This window comes from Pristiophorus japonicus, chromosome 4 (assembly GCF_044704955.1).
Source record: "Pristiophorus japonicus isolate sPriJap1 chromosome 4, sPriJap1.hap1, whole genome shotgun sequence".
Classification (NCBI taxonomy): Eukaryota; Metazoa; Chordata; class Chondrichthyes; family Pristiophoridae; genus Pristiophorus; species Pristiophorus japonicus.
In genome coordinates, this window is record NC_091980.1 from 314,831,960 (window position 1) to 314,855,823 (window position 23,864).

The 23,864-nt window shown below is 45.9% G+C and overlaps 1 protein-coding gene across 9 annotated transcripts in view; it reads right to left on the bottom strand.

Moving 5' to 3' along the window:
• The window catches only part of ttll5 (tubulin tyrosine ligase-like family, member 5), a 595,921-nt gene that overhangs the window by 523,030 nt on the left and 49,027 nt on the right, over positions 1-23,864 (bottom strand). For 8 of the 9 annotated variants that reach the window (XR_011593158.1, XM_070879712.1, XM_070879709.1 and 5 more), the window contains exons 3-9: positions 18,736-18,842; positions 17,078-17,160; positions 15,995-16,101; positions 11,701-11,831; positions 10,195-10,277; positions 6,705-6,774; positions 3,820-3,904 (exon numbers count right to left, since the gene is read on the bottom strand). Coding sequence is in view for 8 of the 9 variants with exons in the window: in XM_070879712.1 (XP_070735813.1) it covers positions 3,820-3,904; positions 6,705-6,774; positions 10,195-10,277; positions 11,701-11,831; positions 15,995-16,101; positions 17,078-17,160; positions 18,736-18,842 (666 nt within the window). In the remaining variant the exon portion in view is untranslated. Of the gene's footprint in view, positions 1-3,819; positions 3,905-6,704; positions 6,775-10,194; positions 10,278-11,700; positions 11,832-15,994; positions 16,102-17,077; positions 17,161-18,735; positions 18,843-21,254; positions 21,377-23,864 lie in introns of all 9 variants that reach the window. The other variant, XM_070879710.1, reaches the window with a different exon arrangement.

A 23,864-nucleotide genomic window follows, 5' to 3' on the forward strand; every position in this document is an offset into this window, starting at 1 on the left:
TGGGTCACAATCCTGGAACTCCCTCCCTAACAGCACTGTGGGAGCACCTTCACCACGCGGTTCAAGAAGGCGGCTCACCACCACCTTCTCAAGGGGCAATTAGGGATGGGCAATAAATGCCGGCCTTGCCAGCGACGGTCACATCCCAGGAACAAATAAAATAAAACGACTCCCTGTGGTAGCGAGTTCCACATTCTCACCACTCTTTGCATGAAGAAGTTTCTCCTGAATTCCTCATTGGATTTCTTCCGTGACTATCTTATATTGATGGCCTCTACTTTCGCTCTTCCCCATAAGTGGAAAAACTGCCTACTTTATCAAATATTTCATAATCTTAAAGACCTCTATTAGCTCACTCACCTTCTCTTTTCAAGAGTAAAGAGACCCAGCCTGTTCATCCTTCCTAGATAGGTATACCCTCGCAATTTTGGTATCTTTGTAAATCTTTTATGCGCCCTCTCCAGTGCCTCTATATCCTTTTCATAATATGGAGACCAGAACTGTACGCAGTGCTCCAAGTGTGGTCTAACCAAGGTTTGATACAAGTCGAAGTTTAGCATAACTTCACTCCTTTTCAATTCTATCCCTCTAGAAATAAACCCGAGTGTTTGGTTTGATTTTTTAGTGGCCTAATTAACCTGTGTCACTAATTCATCATTTGTCTCCACGTACTCCCAGATCCCTTTACTCCTCGACCCCATTTAGATTCTTACTTTCCAAGTAGGATGGGAACTCCTTATTTTTCTTACCAAAATGTATTACCTCACAGTTATCCATGTTGAAATTCATTTGCCAATGATCTAATTGAAACATAGAAAATACTGCATCTGCCATGCATTTGCCCACTCACCTAACCTGTCGAAGTCACCCTGCAGCCTCTTAGCGTCCTCCTCGCAGCTCACACCACCACCCAGTTTAGTGTCATCCGCAAACTTGGAGATATTACACTCAATTCCTTCATCTAAATCGTTAATGTATATTGTAAATAGCTGGGGTCCCAGCACTGAGCCCTGCGGCACTCCACTAGTCACTGCCTGCCATTCTGAAAAGGACCCGTTTATCCCGACTCTCTGTTTCCTGTCTGCCAACCAGTTCTCTATCCACGTCAGTACATTACCCCCAATACCATGTGCTTTGATTTTGCACACCAATCTCTTGTGCGGGACCTTGTCAAAAGAATGGTGTAACAGGATCGAGGGGCCGAAGGCCTCCTCCTGTTCCTGTGTAACAAGCTCGAGGGGCTGAATGGCCTCCTCCTGTTCCTGTGTAGGAGCGTGGCTGCATGGGCTGGATGAGGTTGGGAGGTAAAGATGGAGGATATGAGGATGAGGTAAACGCCTGGTACCCACAGTCACTAATGTTATTTTGTTTTTTTTAATTGCACTGCAGCAGGAGGTGGAAGTGCTGTATTTGGACTTCCAGAAGGCATTTGACAAGGTGCCACATAAAAGGTTACTGCACAAGATAAAAGTTCACTGCACAAGATAAAAGTTCATAGATTGGGGGTAATATATGAGCATGGACAAAGGATTGGCTAACTAACAGAGAACAGAGTCGGGATAAATGGTTCATTCTCAGGTTGGCAACCAGTAACTAGTGGGGTGCCGCAGGGATCAGTTCTGGGACCCCAACTATTTACAATCTATACTAACGACTTGGAAGAAGGGACCGAGAGTAATGTAGCCAAAGTTTGCTGACGATACAAAGATGGAGGAAAAGCAATGTGTGAGGAGGACACAAAAAATCTGCAAAAGGACATAGACAGGCTAAGTGAATGGGCAAAAATTTGGCAGATGGAGTATAATGTTGGAAAGTGTGAGGTCATGCACTTTGGCAGAAAAAAATCAAAGAGCAAGTTATTATTTAAATGGAGAAAGATTGCAAAGTGCTGCAGTACAGCGGAACCTGGGGGTACTTGTGCATGAAACACAAAAGGTTAGTATGCAGGTACAGCAAGTGATCAGGAAGGTCAATGGTATCTTGGCCTTTATTGCAAAAAGAATGGAGCATAAAAGCAGGGAAGTCTTGCTACAGTTATACAGGGTATTGGTGAGACCACACCTGGAATACTGCGTGCAGTTTTGGTTTCCATATTTACGAAACGATATACTTGCTTTGGAGGCAGTTCAGAGAAGGTTCACTCGGTTAATTCCAGGGATGAGGGGGTTGACGTATGAGGAAAGGTTGAGGAGGTTGGGCCTCTACTCATTGGAATTCAGAAGAATGAGAGGTGATCTTATCTAAACGTATAAGATTATGAGGGGGCTTGACAAGGTGGATGCAGAGAGGATGTTTCCACTGATGGGGGAAGACTAGAACTAGAGGGCATGATCTTAGAATAAGGGCCGCCCATTTAAAACAGAGATGAGGAGAAATTTCTTCTTTCAGAGGATTATAAATCTGTGGAATTCGCTGCCTCAGAGCTGTGGAAGCTGGGACATTGAATAAAATTAAGACAGAAACAGACAGTTTCTTAAACGATAAGGAGATAAGAGGTTATGGGGAGCGGGCGGGGAAGTGGAACCGAGTCCATGATCAGATCAGACATGATCTCATTGAATTGCGGAGCAGGCTCGAGGGGCCATATGGCCTACTCCTGCTCCTAATTCTCAATAAGGACATAAGAATTCAGAGGAAACTTTCGATCAAAGCAGGGACAAACCCAGTTTTGAAGGGGAGTGAGGTAATGTAGCTACAGCACATTACTGTTACCTATCTGATCGTAGCCACAGAATCTCCACCATTGGCTTCCCTTCCCACCCATTATCTCTGGATCCCCCAGGGATGTATCCTTGATCCTTGCTCTTCCTCATCTACATGCCCCTCGGCGACTTCAGCAGCAAATAAAGGAGCAACTTCCACATGTGCGTTGATGACTCCCAGCTCTACCTCGCAACCACCTCTCACCATCCCCTCTACTGCCTGTGTAATCTGATAACCAGTCATAAATGAGCCGCAATTTCATCTCGTTAAACATTATAAGACTGAAGCCATCGTCTTCAGCCCCCGCCTCAAACTCCGTACCCTCACCACTGACTCCAGCCCTCTCTCCGGACACTTAATCCTGCCCAAACCAGACTGTTTACGATCACAACCTCGGCGTCCTGTCCCAAAGCTGAGCTTCCGACCCACATCGCTTACATAGACCGCCTGCTTCCAGCTCCGTAATAATCGCCCGTCTCCGCCCCCACCTCAGCTCATCCGCTGTTGAAACCCTCATCCATGCGTTTGTTACGTCCAGACTCAACTCTTCCTACTCTCTCTTGGCCAGCCTCCCACCCTCAAACTCTGCTGCCCGTGTCCTAACTCGTATAAAGTCCCGTTCACCCGTGCTCACTGACCTACAGTGGCTCCCGGTCTCCCATCGCCTCATATTTAAATTTCTCCTTAAACTCCTCTATAGCCTCACCCACTATCTCTGTAACCTTCGACCATTGCTACAACCCACCCCAGCCCCACTCCCAAACTCACCGTTCCTCTGACTCCAACCTCTCATGCCTCTGACTCTGCCCCTCCCCCCACCCACCCCACATTATTGGGGACTGTACCTATAGATGCCTAGGTACCCCAGTCTGGAATTCCCTCCCTAAACCCCTCTGCCTCTCCCTCCTCTTTTCTAATCCTTCTTCAAAACCCACCTCTTTGAGCAAGCTTAGGGCCACCCCCCTCATCTTTCCCCCTCTGGCTCGCCATCTGTTTTCCTTATTAAAGGCGCTATATAAATGCAAGTTGTTGTTAGTTGTTGATCAATCACTGACAGACGAGACAGATGTGCTTGCCAGTGGTGTATAATCAGTGTGAAAATGAGGGGCTTCTTACCTCGTCAGTCCTTCTTCATAGAGATAAACCACCAGAGGGTCATAGGACGTCACCAGGACGTATAATCGCACGTCAAACTTGAAGTCTGTAAGTGGAAAAACTAAAGTAACTAACTCCACGCACGGACACGCGGTCTTCTGACTCGGCATGCAGCTGACTCGGCTTCACTACGCTGAAACTCTCGAGTGGCAACTTGGCTCACTTGGTAACACACTCGCCTCCCAGTCAGAAGGTTGAGGGTTCAAGCCCCATCTTAGGGACTAGGCTGAAACGCCAGTGCAATACTGAGCGAATCGCGGCCCCGCCTGCCTGCTCAGGTGGACATTAAAAAACCCGGGGCAAGATTGGATAAACAACAGGAGAGCTCTCCCTGGTGCCCCGGCCAACATTCATCCCTCAACCAACATCACCTAAAACACCCTCTCTTTCTCATTGCTGAGTGTGCCGACATTGTCAATACACTTCAAAAGTAATTAATTGCTGGTGAAGGTTTGGCACGTGTAGCAAAGTCATAAACATATTTACAGTTTGTGATTACACACAGAACATTCTCCACTGCCGGCCAATATTCTTCAGGATCACCGATTTGGAAATTCAGTCTGATGATTTAACGTGGGATATTTTACATCAGGAGTGAAGGATTCTGGTTATCGTGTTCAATATACAGTAAACTCTTGTTTACCCGGATACAAATGCAACGGAAAACCTGCCATAACGGAATTTAAAATATTGAGAGATTCAGCAACTAAACAAAAATGAGAGGATCATTGGCTATATCACAAATACAAGCAGCAGTGAACATTATTACTTGCTTTAAGCTGTGCAAACTATACATTGTACTTACCTTCTTACTGAATCATGATTAGCCACCCAGAACTCCATGGGGCGGACCTTCCAATCTTTCACATTCCATTTTCTGTCCCAGAGGGGCAGCAATGATGGCGGTGAGGTCTCCTGGGCGGGCGGTCAGCCTCCAGTGCCCCGCGGGGGTCTCCGGGATGCTGGGCAGTATCACCCGGAACAGCTGCGCCGGTGTGCAATGCCCTGGTTGCCACACCGGCCTATTTTTTTGAGTCCCGCCCAACCCGTACGCCCCGCAGTGACTGCCTGTAAATACGGGCGGTCCAACCTATCCCGACTGCAGAGAGGTAAGTAATGCTGACCCAAGGTAAACGTGATTGTTTTTTCTTTTAATTTTTTTTTGCGATTTATGTAAACTCGCCCCATCGGAAAATTTGTTTACCCGGAGTTGCCGAATCCCCAAACAATCCGGGTAAACGAGAGTTTACTGTAGAACACAAATGGCCATCCCACCCATCACATCTCCTTCCACAGACCCTGTAGGACCTAACCCGGAATCTAACCGAGGGATTTGACAGGGTGAGGAGATTTAATAAAAGGGAATAAGGGGTTATGGGGAGCGGGCAGGAAAGTAGACCCGAGTCCATGATTGGATCAGCCATGATGGTATTAAATGGCGGAGCAGGCTCGAGGGACCGTATGGTCTACTCCTGTTCCTATTTCTTATGTTCTTAATAAAGGCTTTCGATAAGAGTGAATAAGGGAAAACTATTTCCTCTGGTTGGGGAGTCAGTAACAAGAGATTAATCATTTAAAATGAGTATTGAGAGTGGGGACAGACTGAGAGGAACATCTTTACACAGGGTTGTTGGGAACATGGGATGTTTTACCACAGGGAGATGTTGGGGCAGACACCATTGCATCTTTTAATGGAAACTTAAATATTTGATACAAAGGGCTATGGGGAGAGCACAAGCAGTGGGAATACTTTTGGATTGCAGCAAAGAGTTGGCACAGATATGATGGGCCGAATGGCTTCCTTCCATGTTGTAAACCTCTGTGGTTTACATATGGTACAAGCAGAAAAACATGCCTTTATATAGCACCTTCAAAACCGAGAAATGCGAGGGGAAAAATGGATGTCAAGTCAAAAAAGGAGATATTGGGAGGGGAGACACAGAGCTTGCTCAAAAAGGCGAGTTCTAAGGAAGAGAGAGATAGAGAAGCAGAGGGGTTTAGGGAGGGAATTCCAGAGTAGTAGACCTAAGCTGGGCTGAAAGGAGAAAGGAGGAAAATGCACGAGGGCAAAGTTAGTGGAGTGGATAGTTTGGGAAGGGGTTGTAGGGCTGGAGAAGGTTAGAGAGGTGGAGGGATCGAGGGGGGTAGGGGAGAGGTAGAGCTAGATGTCATCAGCACACATGTGGAAGCTGACCCCATGACTGTGGACGATGCGTCAAGGAGCAGCCTGCGTATGTGCAAGACAAGATGGGTTCCGAGAATGCATCAAACTCAGGGCAACTGGGGGGGGGGGGGGGGAATGAATGATGGCCTTGCCAGCGACGGCCACATCCAAAGAATGAATATAGAAAAAACGGAAGCAATGGATGACGTGGCAGTGCGAATGGAGAGTTTAGTGGGCAGTATTAGGCCTATTCAAAACAGTAGCTTGTTACTGGCCTGCACTGGAGAGGGACACTTAGCAAAATCAGCCACTAAACTCCCCATTCACACTGCTACACCATGCATTGCTCCCTGAATGCATTTCTCCTGATCATAGGAGGAAACAACATTAAAAACTGCTGTTAACGTCTGGGGGAAATTGGAGGCCACTGATTACTCAGCCTTGCAAGACCCAACAGGAAGGAAGAGTGGTTTTGATTGTGTATCTGGATATTCGCAGGAAGCCTACAAGGTATCCACGCTATTACACCGGAAGCTTTGGCCTGGATATTTAATTTGGATATTGACATTTGATTTGATACTACAAGAAGACTGTGTATTTGCAGTTTAAGAGCAGTGAGAGAGGGTGACCAAATAAAGCCAATAAAGTGAAGCCACATTCTCCGTATGAAAAGATTACTTACCATCTATTAGCAGCGGAGAGCGGATGTAGCGTGAAACTAGGATACTCTCGTCTGTTGTAATCTGGCTGGGCTGAAACATTGGAAAAGAAAGGTAAGGAAGGAGGTTCGAGTGCAATACCTGTACAATAAACTGGTGCCGAGTGGCCAGGTTGGTGCACCTCAGTAAACTATCATTTATCGACCAGTCTCACCCCTGGGAGGAGCACTGAAGTCGCTGAAACTACAGCACGCTGGTTAGACACACCCAGAGTACTGTGTCCAGTTCTGGTCACTGAGGTGCAAGTCCCAGAGGCTGAACCCCAGAATCAGAGGCACTGGGTTATGAGGAAAGACTGGAGAAACTTGGGCTTTTCAGCTTTCAAAGGACATGACTGAGGTGTGAGCTTACAGAGGTATAGAAAAGGGAAATCCCGAACACAACTGGCAGCCTAGACTCCGTGGGTAGCACTCATTCCTGCCTGGCCAATATTTAGCCCTCAACCAACATCACTAAAACAGATTATCTAATCGTTGTCACATTGCTGTTGGTGGGAGCTTGCTGTGTGCAGAATTGGCTGTCATGTTGCCTACATTCCTACAGGGTGTAAAGATGAACACAGCAACTACAGGCCAGTCAGTTTAACCTCAGTAGTGGGGAAGCCTTTAGAAAGAGTGATCAGGGACAAAATTAACAGTCACTTGGACAAATGTGGATTAATTAAGGAAAGCCAGCACGGATTTGTTAAAGGCAAATCATGTCTAACCAACTTGATGGAGTTTTTTGATGAAGTAACAGAGAGGGTTAATGAGGGCAATGCGATTGATGTGGTGTACATGGATTTCCAAAAGGCATTTGATAAAGTGACACAATCAGCTTGCAACAAAGTTGAAGCCCATGGAATAAAAGGGACAGTGGCAGCCTGGATACGGGATTGTCTCAGTGACAGGAAACAGAGAGTAGTGGTGAACGGTTGTTTATCGGACTGGAGGAAGGTATACAGTGGTGTTCCCCAGGGGTCGGTACTGGGACCACGGCTTTTCTTGATATACAGGCAACTCTCGATTATCCGTACATGGATCCAACGGGAAACCGTTATAACGGGATTTAAAATTCTGTTGCTAACAAATGAAAAGACCGCTCCAAAAAATTTGGAAAAATCGCCTTCCAAACACTGTACTCATTTGTATTTGCTCATTCTCTCTCTCGCTCTCTCACACCGTAAAAATTGCCCTCCTCTGCCCTTGGTTTGTTGGTGTGTGCACGCTGCTGCAGCCGCTGTCTCTCGCGGCCACCGCTGACAGGAATGAGGGCAGAGCCGGCACTGGGTTCCAGGCACAGAACCTGTACATGCATGCTGGTAACGTCCATCGTTTGTTGCGGATTAATGAAGCAATATAAAGTTTTAACTTATAAATGTAAACTCACCCTAACGATTGTATTTATTCATTAAAGTTTTAACTTTAAAATGTAGACTCACCCTAACGGAAAAATCTTTTACCCGGAATAGCCCAATCCCCGAGGGACCCGGATAATCGAGAGTTGCCTGTATCTTAATGATTTGAATGTGGGTGTACAGGGCACAATTTCAAAATTTGCAGACGACACAAAACTTGGAAATATAGTGAACAGTGAGGAGGAGAGTGGGACTTCAAGAGGACATAGACAGGCTGGACACATGGCAGATTAAATTTAACACAGAAAAGTGTGAAGTGATACATTTTGGTAAAAAGAATGAGGAAAGGAAATATAAACTAAATGGTACAATCCTAAAGGGGTGCACGAACAGAGAGACCTGGTGGTACGTGTGCAGAGAGATCTGGTGGTACGTGTGCAGAGAGACCTGGTGGTACGTGTGCAGAGAGATCTGGTGGTATGTGTGCAGAGAGACCTGGTGGTACGTGTGCAGAGAGACCTGGTGGTACGTGTGCAGAGAGACCTGGTGGTACGTGTGCATAAATCGTTGAAGATGGCAGGGCAAGTTGAGAAAGCAGTTAAAAAGGCTTACGTGATCCTGGGCTTCATAAATAGAGGTACAGAGTACAAGTGTGTGGAAGTTATGATGAACCTGTATAAAAAAAACTGGTTTGACCCCAACTGGATTATTGTGTCCAATTCCAATTCATGGAAGGATGTGAAGGCCTTAGAGAGGGTGCAGAAAAGATTTACGAGGATTATTCCAGGAATGAGGGACTTCAGTTACGTTGATAAACTGGAGAAGCTGGGGTTATTCTCCTTGGAGCAGAGAAGATCAAGAGATTTGATAGAGGTGTTCAAAATCATGGAGGGGTCCGGACAGGGTAGAGAGAAACTGTTCCCATTGGTGCAAGGGTCGAGAACCAGAGGACACAGATTTAAGGTGATTGGCAAATGAACCAAAGGCGATGCAAGAAAAAAGAATTTACGCAGCCAGTGATTGGGATCTGGAACGCGCTGCCTGAGAGGGTGGTGGAGGCAGACGCAATCTGATCTTTCAAAAAGGAGTTGGATAAATGTCTGAAGGAAAAAAAATAACAGCGGAAATGGCGGGAGAGTGGGACAGGCTGAGAGGCGGCACGATTCGACGGGCCGAATGGCCTTCGGTACCGTGACCATTTTCTGATTCTACGATTACAACAGTGACTACACCTGAAAAAGTGGCTGTAAAGTGCTTTGGGACATCCTGAGGTCATGAAAGGTGCTATATAAATACAAGTCTTTCTTTCTGTCTTCAAACTAAAGCCTGACAGTAGAGCAAGGGGTCACAGGCAATGTTCCCTCAATTTTTTCCCAATGGGCTGCGCAGCTCATTCAAATTTCCACATGTGCGCAGTTTTATCCATTTAAAAGCTAGGACCTCCAGAATTGCAGCTTAACGGGGCAGAGACATTTGTCACAGGGTCAAACTGGGGAAATGTAGATTTAGGACTGATATCAGGTGGTTTAATGATGCCATTAAATTTGATTTTACAATCAGTTGGAACCAAGAGAAAAGAGAGGAAAGGGAGCAGCTTTCAGGAAGACTGCAGAGTGAGAATGAGCTGAACAAATCAGACAAATCATGAGCTGGAAAATCACTCATTAGAAGTGGAATAGTCCCACACATCCTCCTCTCCTCAAGGTGCTGATTCTCACTGGGTACAGTTCACAGCTGCCTTGCACAAGTGTCTCTTCCCCCAGGTGTGAGCAGTGAGTGTCAGTGGGCTGGTGAACCACAGAGGCCATCACAGCCAAGCTTACTTCTGTCCTCATCCGACATCCATTTAAAGCGAGTCAGGAGCACAAACCCCGACACGGGGCTGGGGGGAGTGGGGGAGCACACAGCAGGGCATCGGCACTGGGCCAAGCTGCCCCCCTCTGCTGAGATTAGGGCAGCAGGGCCAATTATAGCACACACAGCTGAGATAGGCCAACTCAGCAGAGCCTGGCAAAATGTAACCTGTGATTTTACAGACCTGCGAGGGGTGGGACCACAGCAGTTAACATATCGCCATTCTTCCCTCACACCCTCACACCCTGTTCACAAGCACTTACACTGCTGACCAGGTAGACTCCACGGCCCCTGGAAGATGCCACTGGTTTAACAATCCACGGTCCCTTATCCTTCATATGTGCAGCTTTAAAAAAAATACATAAAAGAAATGTTGACAATTATAAACAGTTTCTGATGAGAATTAGTTCAAACGAGAACAAACAGTTGCAATAACATTCTAACTTGGAGAAGACAACCTCATCAAACCAGTCCTGGGACGGAACCCGATTCGGGACAGGTCCAGCTCCTAGCTCTGAGTTGATGCAATTGTAGTTTTTACAGTTATGAGAGGGATAGGGATATTGTTCCAGCTAAATTGGTCCCTGTGATGAAGGGTTCAAATCCCAGGGTACACAACTTACAAATGAGGAATAAAAATAGAAATCTGGAACAATGAGCAAGGAAGGACATGAAGCAGACAGTATAATTGGGATCAAAGGACAAGTAGATGTGTCTCTGGACAGAGAGTGGATAGATGGAAATCGCCAGAGGTTGGGCTTCCTGGGCTTTTGTCCTCTTCCCAAGAATGGGTTACGATGAAACACACTCTGACCATTGGCAGGCACAGTTGCTGCGGCCGAACACTCTCACCACCGTCCACACAGAGAGCCTGGTATGACCACAGTCCTGGGATGGGGACTCGACAGCAGATTTCTATAGAGCGAGCTCCTAAAAACAACCAGGTTTTCGGATGGAGTAGCGAGAATTGCTGAGTAGTGGCTTGACTCCCCTTTACCCCAAGAGGGAGGAGAAAATAGAACCATTTTCTTCCCAAAAATGAGAGAGACAATTACCCTGGAGCATTCTGGCAAAAGAAAGAGTTCTGACGAAAGGTCACCGACCTGAAGCGTTAACTTAGTTTCTCTCCACAGATGCTGCCTGACCTGGGGAGCATTTCCAGTATTTTGTGTTTTATTATAGAATAGATAGTCAGGTACAGCTTACCTGCCTGCCCTTGGCAGTGCCAAATCAGGGCAGTGCCTGCCTGCCTATCCACTCAGCGGCACCTAGGATATGAAGTGAGGGCGTATCAGGCCTACGCCACACCCTACCCCGTCAAAGTGCTGTTTTTTTTTCCTTTCTCGGGATGTGGATATCCGGCATTTATTGCCCTTTCCTGGTTGCTGAGGTGGCGGTGCTGGGCCTTCACCTTGAACCACCGGCTGAGGCTCTGTACAACTGAGTGGCTCGCTCAGCCACTTCAGAGGGGAATTAAGAGTCAACCACGTTGGTGTGGGGACTGGAGTCACACATAGGCCCAGACCGGGTAAGGACGACAGGTTTCTTCCCCTAAAGGACATCAGTGAGCCAGTTGAGTGTTTATGACAATCTGGTTGTAGTCACTTTTACTGCAAACTGAATTCAAATTTTCAGACTGCAATGATGGGACTTGAACTCATGTTCTCTGGATTACTGGTCCTGTAACAAATACACAAATACTATATGCCGGACACTGGAGATAATACAATTTGGATTGGACTGATCTGCAATTCTATGAAAGGCCTTACTCCACAGTTCCTGGTACTCGGAGGGGAGGATGTACGCCTGCGGTACAATGTTGAAGTGTTTGAAGCCATGAGTCTGCTGCATACGTTGGATATTTTTGTATAGCCGATCTTTCCTGGTCAACTCATAGGATCTGGAACAAAATAACATGGAACAGCATTAAATAAAGGAAAATCATACACTCGGGCAGGTTTTTCTGAGCGTACCATCGTGGGTGTGACCACCACTGATGAGGACTGCACTCTGATTTCAGTGTCAGCCGTGACTCAGTTAGGAGCTCTTGCGCCTCAGTCAGAAATTGCAGGCAATGCATTTATATTTAAACCCTTGACTAGTTCCACCTATCTGTGGGTTTGCAGCATTGTGTACAACTTGTTCCAGGGCCACAGAAAATTAGCCACTTTGGATTTCAATTTTCTTGGACGCTGCAAATACACAAGTCCCACTCCAGAGACCCGAGCACAAAATCTAGGCCGACACTCCCAGTGCAGTGCTCAGGGAGCGCTGCACTGTCAGAGGTGCCGTCTTTCAGAGGAGGCGTTAAACCGAAGCTCAGTCTGCCTCTCAGGTAAATGTAAAAGATCGCATGGCACTCTTCGAAGAAAAGCAGGGAATTTGCCCCAGTGTCCTGGTCAATATTTCTTCCTCAACCAACATCACTAAAACAGATGATATGGTCATTATCGCACTGCTGTTTGTGGGAGCTTGCTGTGCACAAATTGGCTGCCGTTTCCTACATTGCAACAGTGACTACACTTCAAAAAGTACTTCATTGGCTGTAAAGCGCTTTGGGATGTCCAGTGGTCGTGAAAGGTGCTATATAAATGCAAGTTCTTCTTAGATTTGCTCGAGCTTCTGTGGTGCAGCCCAAAGGAGAGAACACTGTTGTACAATGACAGCAGTTTGTGACTCATTATTATACACTGAAAATTAGAATTATGAGAAATGTAATCAGAATCTGTGAAGTTAATGTTAGTTTTATTGAGTACCTCCTGTTAAATTTGAGCCAATCACAATTTTTGCTTTTTTTTAAAAAAAAAGATTGATGCTAAATACAAAATCTTTATACGTACAGAAAATGGATAGTATTGTTGACAATGCATTTATAGTTAAACCTCTCTCTCACTCTGCCTACCTGTGGCTTCGAGACACTGTGTACAACTTGCTCTAACACCCAAAACATCTCAATGGTTAAATAGGACCACAGAAAGCTTTTCACAGCAGTGTTCTTGGACGCTCCAACTGCACACACATGTCCCTGAGGGTGGAGTGCAGCACATGTTTTCTGGAAGTTCTCCGCTTCATTTGATTCCAGCCTTGCGTCCTATTCAATTGGTTTAATGCTAATGAAACATCATCCTGTACTGCACCAACTATCTACCGAAGTTTAGAAGCAATTTCCAAAGAGGGATTGTGCAGCCAGAGCTGAAGATACTCGTTCCTCGGCCAATGATAAAACTGGGTAAAGTCACTTAGTCTCGACAATGAACGGGCATTAACAACTCTCTGCGGCAGGGAATTCCACAGGTTAACAACTCAGTGAAGAAGTTTCTCCTCATCTCAGTCCTAAATGGCTTACCCCTTATCCTTAGACTGTGTCCCCTGGTTCTGGGCTTCCCCAACATCGGGAACATTCCTCCTGCATCTAACCTGTCCAATCCCGTCAGAATTTTATATGTTTGAGATCCCCTCTCATCCTTCTAAACTCCAGTGAATACAGGCCCAGTCGATCCAGTCTCTCCTCATAGGTCAGTCCTGCCTTCCCGGGAATCAGTCGGGTGAACCTTCGCTGCACTCCCTCAATAGCAAGAACGTCCTTCCTCAGATTAGGAGACTAAAACTGAACACAAGATTCCAGGTGAGGCCTCACCAAGGCCCTGTACAACTGCAGTAAGACTCCCTGCTCCTATACTCAAATCCCCTAGCTATGAAGGCCAACATACCATTTGCCTTCTTCACTGCCTGCTGTACCTGCATGCCAACTTTCAATGACTGATGTACCATGACACCCAGGTCTCGTTGCACCTCCCCTTTTCCTAATCTGCTGCCATTCAGATAATATTCTGCCTTCGTGTTTTTGCCACCAAAGTGGATAACCTCACATTTATCCACATTATACTGCATCTGCCATGCATTTGCCCACTCACCTAACCTGTCCAAGTAACCCTGCAGCCTCTTAGCGTCCTCCTCACAGCTCACACCGCCACCCAGTTTAGTGTCATCTGCAAACTTGGAGATATTACCCTCAATTCCTTCATCTAAATCATTAATGTATATTGTAAATAGCTGAGGTCCCAGCACCGAGTCCTGGTGGCACTCCACTAGTCAATGCCTGCCATTCTGAAAAGGACCCGTTTATCCCGATTCTCTGCTTCCTGTCTGCCAACCAGTTCTCTATCCACGTCAGTATATTACCCCCAATACCATGTGCTTTGATTTTCCACACCAATTTCTTGTGTGGGACCTTGTCAAAAGCCTTTTGAAAGTCTAAATACACCACATCCACTGGTTCTCCCTTGTCCACTCTACTAGTTACATCCTCAAAAAATTCTGGAAGATTTGTCAAGCATGATTCCCTTTCATAAATCCATGCTGACTTGGACCGATCCTGCCCCTGCTTTCCAAATGCACTACTATTTCTTCTTTAATAATTGATTCCAACATTTTCCCCACTACTGATGTCAGGCTAACCGGTCTATAATTACCCGTTTTCTCTCTCCCTCCTTTTTTAAAAAGTGGTGTAACATTAGCTACCCTCCAGTCCATAGGAACTGATCCAGAGTCGATAGACTGTTGGAAAATGACCACTAATGTATCCACTATTTCTAGGGCCACTTCCTTAAGTACTCTGGGATGCAGACTATCAGCCCTGGGCATTTATCAGCCTTCAATCCCATCAATTTCCCGAACACAATTTCCCGCCTAATAAGGATTTCCTTCAGCTCCTCCTTCTCACTAGACCCTCAGTCCCCTGGGATTTCTGGAAGGTTATTTGTGTCTTCCTTCGTGAAGACAGAACCAAAGTATCTGTTCAACTGGTCCGCCATTTCTTAGTTCCCCGTTATAAATTCACCTGAATCTGACTGCAAAAAACCTACGTTTGTCTTCACTAATCTTTTTCTCCTCACATATCTATAGAAACTTTTGCAGTCAGTTTTCATGTTCCCAGCAAGCTTCCTCTCATATTCTTATTTTCCCCCTCCTAATTAAACCCTTTGTCCTCCTCTGCTGAATTCTAAATTTCTCCCAGTCCTCAGGTTTGCTGCTTTTTCTGGTCAATTTATATGCCTCTTCCTTAGATTTAACACTATCCTTAATTTCCCTTGTTAGCTATGGTTGAGCCACCTTCCCCGTTTTATTTTTACTCCAGACAGGGATGTACAATTGGTGACGTTCATCCATGTGATCGTTAAATGGAGTTGAGGTAGATCAGCCATGATCTTAGTGAATGAAGGTCCGAAGGGCCTACGCCTGCTCCTATTTCTTATGTCATGTTCTTATTATCCGTCATTAGAAGGAGCTGTCACCAACACAGTGCAGACAAATAATGGTGTTCAAAATCCATTCTCCTTGAGGTGCAAACTCTTTCTGGGGTGCAGTTTCACATGTAATACTTCAACCAAGTGACAATTCATAGTATGAATGCCAGTGAACATGGGCAGCAACTCAACCAGAGGGCACCAAAGTCGATGCTATTCTCACCAGACACCCATGCATGTGCACTTGACAGCAGGAGCGGGGGACGGGAGGGACGACGACTGCTCAACAGGAGTGAAAAGCCTGGCTGCGTCTTCCCTTCGTAACCCAGAATGCACTGCGTACTCGAATATGCCCTACATATTTTAGAGTGGAGTCATGGCTACTCATTTCCACAACTCTTTTACCAAAGTAGCCGACGCTGTATCTTTCCTCTCCTATTATCCAGAGGATGACGGCAGCAAAGTTCGCATCTGGCACCAACTGAGACAGCATTAGAAATCTTTGCAGAGGGGCATAAGGATAACCGAGGTGGGGAATTGATGCTGACACAGGCTCTAAAGAGGGTACAGTTCTATTTCACAGCATTGATTTACAGAGACCAGATGATACCACAACATTTTCAACTTTTATCTTTGATTCAGTTCTAAGCAGTATCGAATACATGTTGTATATGTAAGATAGCATCTAACTACTATCTGAATTTATGGTTATGCAATGTTCCCTCTATTTTTTTTTTAAGTTTGCATAACAAGGATCAAAGGACTAAATCAAACTTTGGTACAAGTGAGAAAGAAGCATGGCAGGTTAGACATATACCTGGGGAAGTGGTTGACTTTCTGAAACTCCAATAGAGTGCGTAATAAATAAGGTTTGAGATGGGAACCTGTCCACATCAAGTTGAAATCGTTACTGTTAGGATGGACCTGTATATAAAGAAAAAAGTGAAACATGTCTGCATGAGTATCGTCGATCTCTTGTGAACAATATGGTCATTAAGGTGAGAGATGTCAATACAGGACATATTCCCATATTAACACTCATTATCAGCGTCAAACACACCCAGAACAGGTACACTGTGGTAAACTACAGAGTAAAGCTCCCACTACATTCCCAGGGCAGATACAGCACGGGGTTAGATACAGAGTAAAGCTCCCTCTACACTGTCCCATCAAACACTCCCAGGGCAGATACAGCACGGTTAGATACAGAGTAACGCTCCCTCGACACTGTCCCATCAAACACTCCCAGGGCAGGTACAGGGGGTTAGATACAGAGTAAAGCTCCCTCTACACTGTCCCATCAAACACTCCCAGGGCAGGTACAGCACGGGTTAGATACAGAATTTAATTTCCCTTATGTAGGGTTTACACTCTTTCCTAGTAGGCCAGGGCTGTCCAACCTTCAGCCTTGAGTTATATAGTTTGAAGCCTGCCAATCCAGCCTTTGAAGCCCAAGAATGTCCGCCGTTTGTCCTGTTTGAATTGTTGTAGGCCTGGAGGTTTTGAAAGAGCTGTTCTCTGCAGTGTTGCCTCACTGATGTACAAGTCCTAAGTCGAACATGGAGATCCGTTAGCAACAGTAACCCGAGATACCTGAAAATTTATGGGAACTGAAACTTTATGTCTCCTCAGCACTCCATGGTATGCACCCACCCAAGGACACACAAAGACAGAGATCTTGGCTTCTATGTCGCAGTGACACACACTTTACTTCAGCCTGGAGAACCTGAGCTCAAGCTGGGGCCTGGGAGGTCAAGCTTCCATCCTGCTGGCGTCAGGTGATGCCGTGGCATGAGGAGCCCGTGAAAAAGCCGGCAGTGAGCGAAATAACCCCCAATGAACTGGGAAGGGAGCCCTTCAACTGAGCAAACATTTTCTTACGACTAAACAAAGAACGTACCTCGTGGAAGCCATGCACCGTCAATATGCTGCGCACTAGTCTGCTCTCGGTGCGCACGATCTTATACGCCAAGTGATAGCGCTCTACAACAAGAAAAGGAACACGTCACAACAGACTGCACTGGTGTAATTACATGATCTAAAAAGGCGATGCTAACCCAACCTTAGCGGTCTAACATACTGCGGCAGGCAATAGCAGGGCACGCGGTTTGGGACTGCAATCTCCAATCTCGGGGAAGGCCTTGAAGTTACGCCATGCGAATATCTGCCGTTTAAAGGTGATTCCCGAGTATAATATTTCAACAGAATTGTTAGCCGGTTGAAAATGGATCATCGCTTTCCTCCTTTGGAAGTTTTCACCGTTTCAAATCAGCTTGCTCAGGTATTTTGGTCGGATTGCTTGGAGTCCACAGTAGTGTAGTTATGTGTGGTACATTGGAGGGAATGGGCTTGATGGGCTGCATGGCCTTTTCCCGTTGTGTGGTTTTGTATTCTGCAAGCCTGAGAGTCCTCTACAGCAGGAAGTGGGGAACAAAGAGCAGGGACAGGAAAGGTTAAAAAGGAGGGAACAGGAAGATCGAAGCCATGATCAAAGAGATTGGCTGTTAAGGAGGCTTTGAAAGTAAGGGAGAGACGTTGCAAGGTGAAGTGTTTTTAAGAGTCCCAGAGACTAGCTGCTTAAAACATCTGCTTCTAATAGCAGAGCAAAGCTTAAATTAGACATTTTTATGATTTTTAAGACACTTAGGACTAGAAATTGGTCTTTTGGTGATAGTGGATTCTTTGGCATTTTGCGATAAAAATACCGTTAAAAATACCGCTTTTTTTTTAAAAAAAGGGGTAAAATTGGCAACAAAATGCACCCGATGGTAAAAATCGATATTTCACGAGGATTCGTGGTGGAAATCACAGTCCTTGCCAACTTTAGCCCGAAGCCGATTAGCGCTAAAAAGACAGGCCCTGGGAGGAGGGATAATACACAAAAAAAATTGCAAAAAACAAAAAAGAAAAAGAAAAATTACAAACCATTCACAAGATACTTATCTAGCGAATCACTGAAAAATAATCTAAAAATAAAAACTTTAAAACGTACTTTTATTGCAGGGGTTCATACTTACCACTGCGGGGCTGCAACACAGGCTTTTCTCAGGTGTTTTTTTTCTTCCTAACTACGGGTGTGCCGAACGGCCAATTTTAAGCGGTCGCATTTTTTTGGTGCTGCACACTGGCGGTCCGCTTTTCAGCGGTATTTCAAAACCGCCGCGCACAACTTTGACCAATTTAGGCGAGTATCTTTTACCGTCAAAAAAGGCAAAATATCGCTGAAAAAACGGGAGCAAGGCTGGTCAATTTCTAGCCCTTAACTTTCACATGATTCACAATCAATCAAAAATCTTTGAGGTGGCAGGATTCACTATTTCAAGTGTCCCTGGATTGGTTCAGATCACTGTTTGGTTGGTGAAACAGAAGAGAGAGAGGATTCCACAGACACGTGCTGTCGATGAACACAGTCGGAAAAGGCCGAATCTTTACTCTAGACCTCGCCATCCTTACTCTGGAGTATCCTTATCCCAGAAACAGGTGAAGACAGCCTCACTCACTTCTCTACACCGTTTTAATTCCACCGCACACGGCCAGATAGGCAGTTATAATACATGCCTCCGATGGAACGCAAGATGCCATCCTTCGTCACAATCCCATCCGCATAGAAAACCAAGGTGGGTACCATCCGATTGTTGCCCACCCATCGAATGCACGGGTGTTCCCTGCAACATAAAGCTCATTTCAGAAGTGCATCATGCAGCAAGTGTCTCCAAAATACATTCCCCCTGCTCAGAATCAACAACGAAGGAGACCATTCAACCCATCACACAAATCTTCATCTAATCCTCAACTAATCTCATTCCCTTGTCCTTTCTCCATATTCTTTTACATTCTTCCACAGGATTAGGGAGTTTATAGCACAGGAGGCCATTTGGCCCATCGAGTCTGCACTGGCTTGTAGCTGGAGCCATCCAAAACTAATCACACAGTCATGTTGCTCTCCTACAAGTGTTTATCTCGACTCCCCTTAAAAGATGCAATGGTTTCTGCTTCAACATTTCTCCCAATAAAATGTCCTCTTTTCATATACTTATGCAATGACAATGTGACAGATGGAGTGGAAAGTGAGTGAGAGGTCATCCACCCTGGATCCACGACAAATCGGAATATTTTCTTAATGGTGAGAGACTAGGAGCAGTGGAGGAGCTAAGGGATTTAGGTGTCCATGGACACGAATCGCTAAAAGCTAGGACACAGGTATAAAAAGTAGTCAAAAGGGTAATGGAATGTTGGCCTTTATTCTTGAGGGGATTGGAATTCACTTGAAGTTATGCTTCAGTTATACCGAGCCTTGGTCAGATCCCCTCTGGAGTAACTGCGTTTAGTTCTGGGCACCGAACCTCAGGAAGGATATGTTGGCCTTGAAGGGGAAGCAGTGCAGGTTCACCAGAATGATACCGGGGCTAATAGGGTTAAATTATGAGGATATGTTGCATAAACTTGATCTGTATTTCCTAGAATTTAGGAGATAGTGATGATCTGATCTTGGGAGTTAAAAATGATAAAAGGATTTGATAGGGTAGATACAGAAAAGCTATTTCTTCTGGTGGGAGAATGCAGAACAAAGGGGCGTAATAATTTTTAAATTAGAGCCAGGCCGCTTCAGGAGTTAAATCAGGAAGCATTTTTTCCACTCAAAGTGTAGTGGAAATCTGAAACACTCTTCCCCAACAGGCTGTGTGTCCTGGGACAATTGAAGCTTTCAAGACCATAATTATTAGATGTGTGTTGGGTAAGTGCATCAAGAACGTCCAGATAGAGCAAAGGAGGAGAAAAGTCTGGAACCATTTAAGGAGCAAAGGGATGTTGCAGTGGAAGGGGGGGGGGGAGTAGACAAATTAAAATAGGCCGAATGGCCTCCCTCTTCCATAATTATCAATGAAAATATCAATGCACAGAAACTATAGCAAAATACCACTTGCCTAAAACCTATTGTACTAAACGTTCCAATATCTCCTGAGCGTCCATACTGGCGAACGGTCCCGTGGACACCAGCTGCCCTCGAGGGATTACCCTTCAAGTGCTAGCCCTTGAGCGGTGAGTATTGGCAGGCTATTCAATCATTGGGTGGGGGGGCTTATTAGAGATGAGCCCAACCCTGTTCTCACCCGGTGTGAGCACACATGAAACTTTCAGCAGGATCCCTGGGTAGTGACCAAGAGCAAACCCCCAGCTCATTTGTTTCCCTCGCTAGCCCAGGGGGACTGAGATCCCTTGTAGCGTCCTGGCTGAAATCCGCTAACTCGGCACAGACTGGTTATCAAAGTCCCTACTTTCTGGAGTGCGTAGCTTCGTGCTTTACCAGGCAAACACCGGGGGGAGGGCGAGTACATATAGAATAAAGCAATCGTTTATCCTTTAGATTATAAAATGATCACAGCAGGACGACTCCTCACTGGAGGGGATTGCACAATGCAACTCATTCTTCATTGTACCCTGAAAGGACATTCGATCCACCAGAGCTGCAAAGGGATGAGAGCAGAGTGACACAAACACACATGCACTTCAAATAAAGGCACTCAGTCAAGCTAGCTCTTAATGCAGAGTCTGCCCTGCTGTGCTTTAGATTAAACCCTAATACTGTAATAGCTTTAGCAGAAGTACAGAAAAAAACAGGGAGGTTGATGAACACCCACAAAACTCTCCCTATTCCAACAGCATATATAGGAGACTTTGAACACAACGATCAAAAAAAGCCATTTTGTAATTATAGAATGATACAGCACAGAAAGAGGCCATTCAGTCCATCGCCCCTGTGCCAGCTCATTGGTAGCACTCATCAATTAGTCCCACTGCCCTGCTCTTTCACCATAGCCCTGCAAATTTATCCCCTTCAACTCCCTTTTGAAAGTACCACTGAATCTGCTTCCACCACCCTTTCAGGCAGAGCATTCCAGACCATAAAAACTCGGTGCGTTAAAAAAAAGTTTCTTCCCATCACCTCTGGTTCTTTTCTCAATCACCTTAAATCTGGGCCCTCTGGTTACCGAGCCTTCTGCCACTGGAAACAGCTTCTGCTTATTTACTCTATCAAATGCTTCATGATTTAAAACACCGCTATCAAATCTCCTAACCTTCTCTACTCGAAGGAGAACAGTCCTAGCTTCTCCGGTCTCTCCATAGAACTGAAGTCCCTCATCCCTAGTACCATTCTGGTAAATATCAAGGCCTGGACACCTTTCAGAAAGAGTGGCACCTAGAATTGAACACAATTCTCCAGCTGAGGCAAAGGGATGAGAGCATTGACACCAACACAAGTGCAGATCTAATAAATGCATGGGTTAGATGCAGAGTAAAGCTCCCTCTACACTGTCCTGCCCTCCATAATGTCAGAAGCGGGGATGTTCGCTGATGATCGCACCGTGTTCAGTTCCATCCGCAACTCCTCAGATAATGGAGCAGTCCGTGCCCGCATGCAGCAAGACCTGGACAACATTCAGGCTTGGGCTGATAAGTGCCAAGTAACATTCGCGCCACACAAGTGCCAGGCAATGACTATCTCAACAAGCGAGAGTCTAACCACTGCCCCTTAACATTCAACATCCTGGGGGTCACCATTGACCAGAAACTTAACTGGACCAGCCACATAAATACTGTGGCAACAAGAACGGGTCAGAGGCTCTCCACTTGCCTGGATGAGTGCAGCTCCAACACTCAACAAGCTCGACACCATTCAGGACAAAGCAGCTCGCTTGATCGACACCCCATCCACCACCTTCAACATTCACTCCCTCCACCACCGGCGCCCCCTGGCTGCAGTGTGCACCATCTATAAGATGCACTGCAGCAACTCGCCAAGGCTTCTTCGACAGCACCTCCCAAACCCACGACCTCTACCCCCTAGAAGGACAAGGGCAGCAGGCGCATGGGAACACCACCACCTCCACGTTCCCCTCCAAGTCACACACCATCCTGACTTGGAAATGTATCGCCATTCCTTCATTGCCGCTGGGTCAAAATCATGGAATTCCCTCCATAACAGCACTGTGGGAGCACCTTCACCACACGGACTGCAGCGGTTCAAGGCAGCAGCTCACCATCACCTTCTCCAGGGCAATTAGGGATGGCCAATAAATGCCAGCCTTGCCAGCGGCGCCCACATCCCAGGAATGAATAATTTTTCAATTACTGTTTTGCCTACCAATTTTTAATTTCAATCCACCTAGGGCAGATCCCTTTTCAACTTACTGAAATTAGCCCTCCTGCAGTTAAGTATTTTTTTACATTAGATTGTTCTTTGTCCTTTTCCATTACTATTCCCAATCTGATATTATGACCACTGTTCCCCAAATGCTCCCCCACTGAAACATGCTCCTCTTGCCCCACTTCATCCCCAGAACTAGATCCAGCCCTTTCCTTCCTCGTTGTGCTGGAAACACACTGATCAAGATAGTTCTGTTGTACTTTTCAGGAATTCCTCCCGCTCTTTGCCCTTTACACTGTTACTATCCCAGTCTAGATCAGGATAATTGAAGTCCCCCAGAATCAGTACTCGAGAGTTCTTGCATCTTTTTGTAATTTGTCTGCCAATTTGCTCCTCGATTTCCTGCCCAGTATTTGGTGGCCTATAGTATACACCCAATTGTGTAACAGCTCCTCTATTATTCCTTAATTCTAATCAAATAGATTCGGTCTTTGACCCCTCAACTACATCATCCCTCTCCAGTGTTACAAGTTGCTTTGATCAATACCGCCACTACCCCCCACCTTTTTTTTTCCTTCCCCATCTTTCCTGAATACCTTGTAGTCGGGAATATTAAGTTCCATATCAGCCCCTTCTTTGAACCAGGTCTCTGTTATTGCTACTGCATCATCGACCTACGTGCCGACTTTATCATCATAGGCAGTTCCTCGAAACGAGGATGACTTGCTTCCATGCCAAAAAGGGGATGAGTTCACAGGTGATTCAATGAAGGGCCTAATATTCTGGATCCCGAACTACATCCTTAAGGGTGGAAGATGCCTGTGCGTGGGTTTTTTTTTTATCGTGGGGTGGCCGTTGCAAACCAGCCACCACATGGGTTTGACAGAGCTAGATCTTGGTCCAGTGGCAAGGGTTAACCAAGACGACTGGAGACCAGCTCTGCTGCACGGGCCTAGTGCGCACACATATGGCGACTTATACCTGCAGCTCAGCAAGCTCATCTACCATGCTACGTGCATTCACGCACATGCACTCGAAACTCATCTTAGACTGCCTCATATTTGCCCCTTGTCTCATCCCTCTATTTCGGAATTATTCTTTACATCTAATGCTATTTGTCTCTCCCAGTGCTCTATGCACCTTGTTTCTCTGCTTTAATGTTTCAATCTGCTGCCCATCCCCCTGCCAAATTAGTTTAACCATCCCTCACAGCACAAGTTAACCGCCCCAACTCCGATGAGGTGCAACCCATCCATCTTGAACAGGTCCCTCCTGCTCCAGAACTAGTCCCAATGTTCCAGAAATCTGAAGTCCTCCCTCCTGCATCATTTCTCCAGTCACGTTTTAACCTGTCTTATACTACTATTCATGTACTCACTTGCGTGTGGCACTAGGAGTAACCCAGAGATTACCTTTGAGGTCCTGCTTTTCAACTTCCTCCCTAGCTACTGAAACTCTGACTGCAGGACCTCAACCCTTTCCCTTCCTACCTCATTGGTTCCAACATGGACCAGGGGAAATGCGACAGACTTGCTTCGGT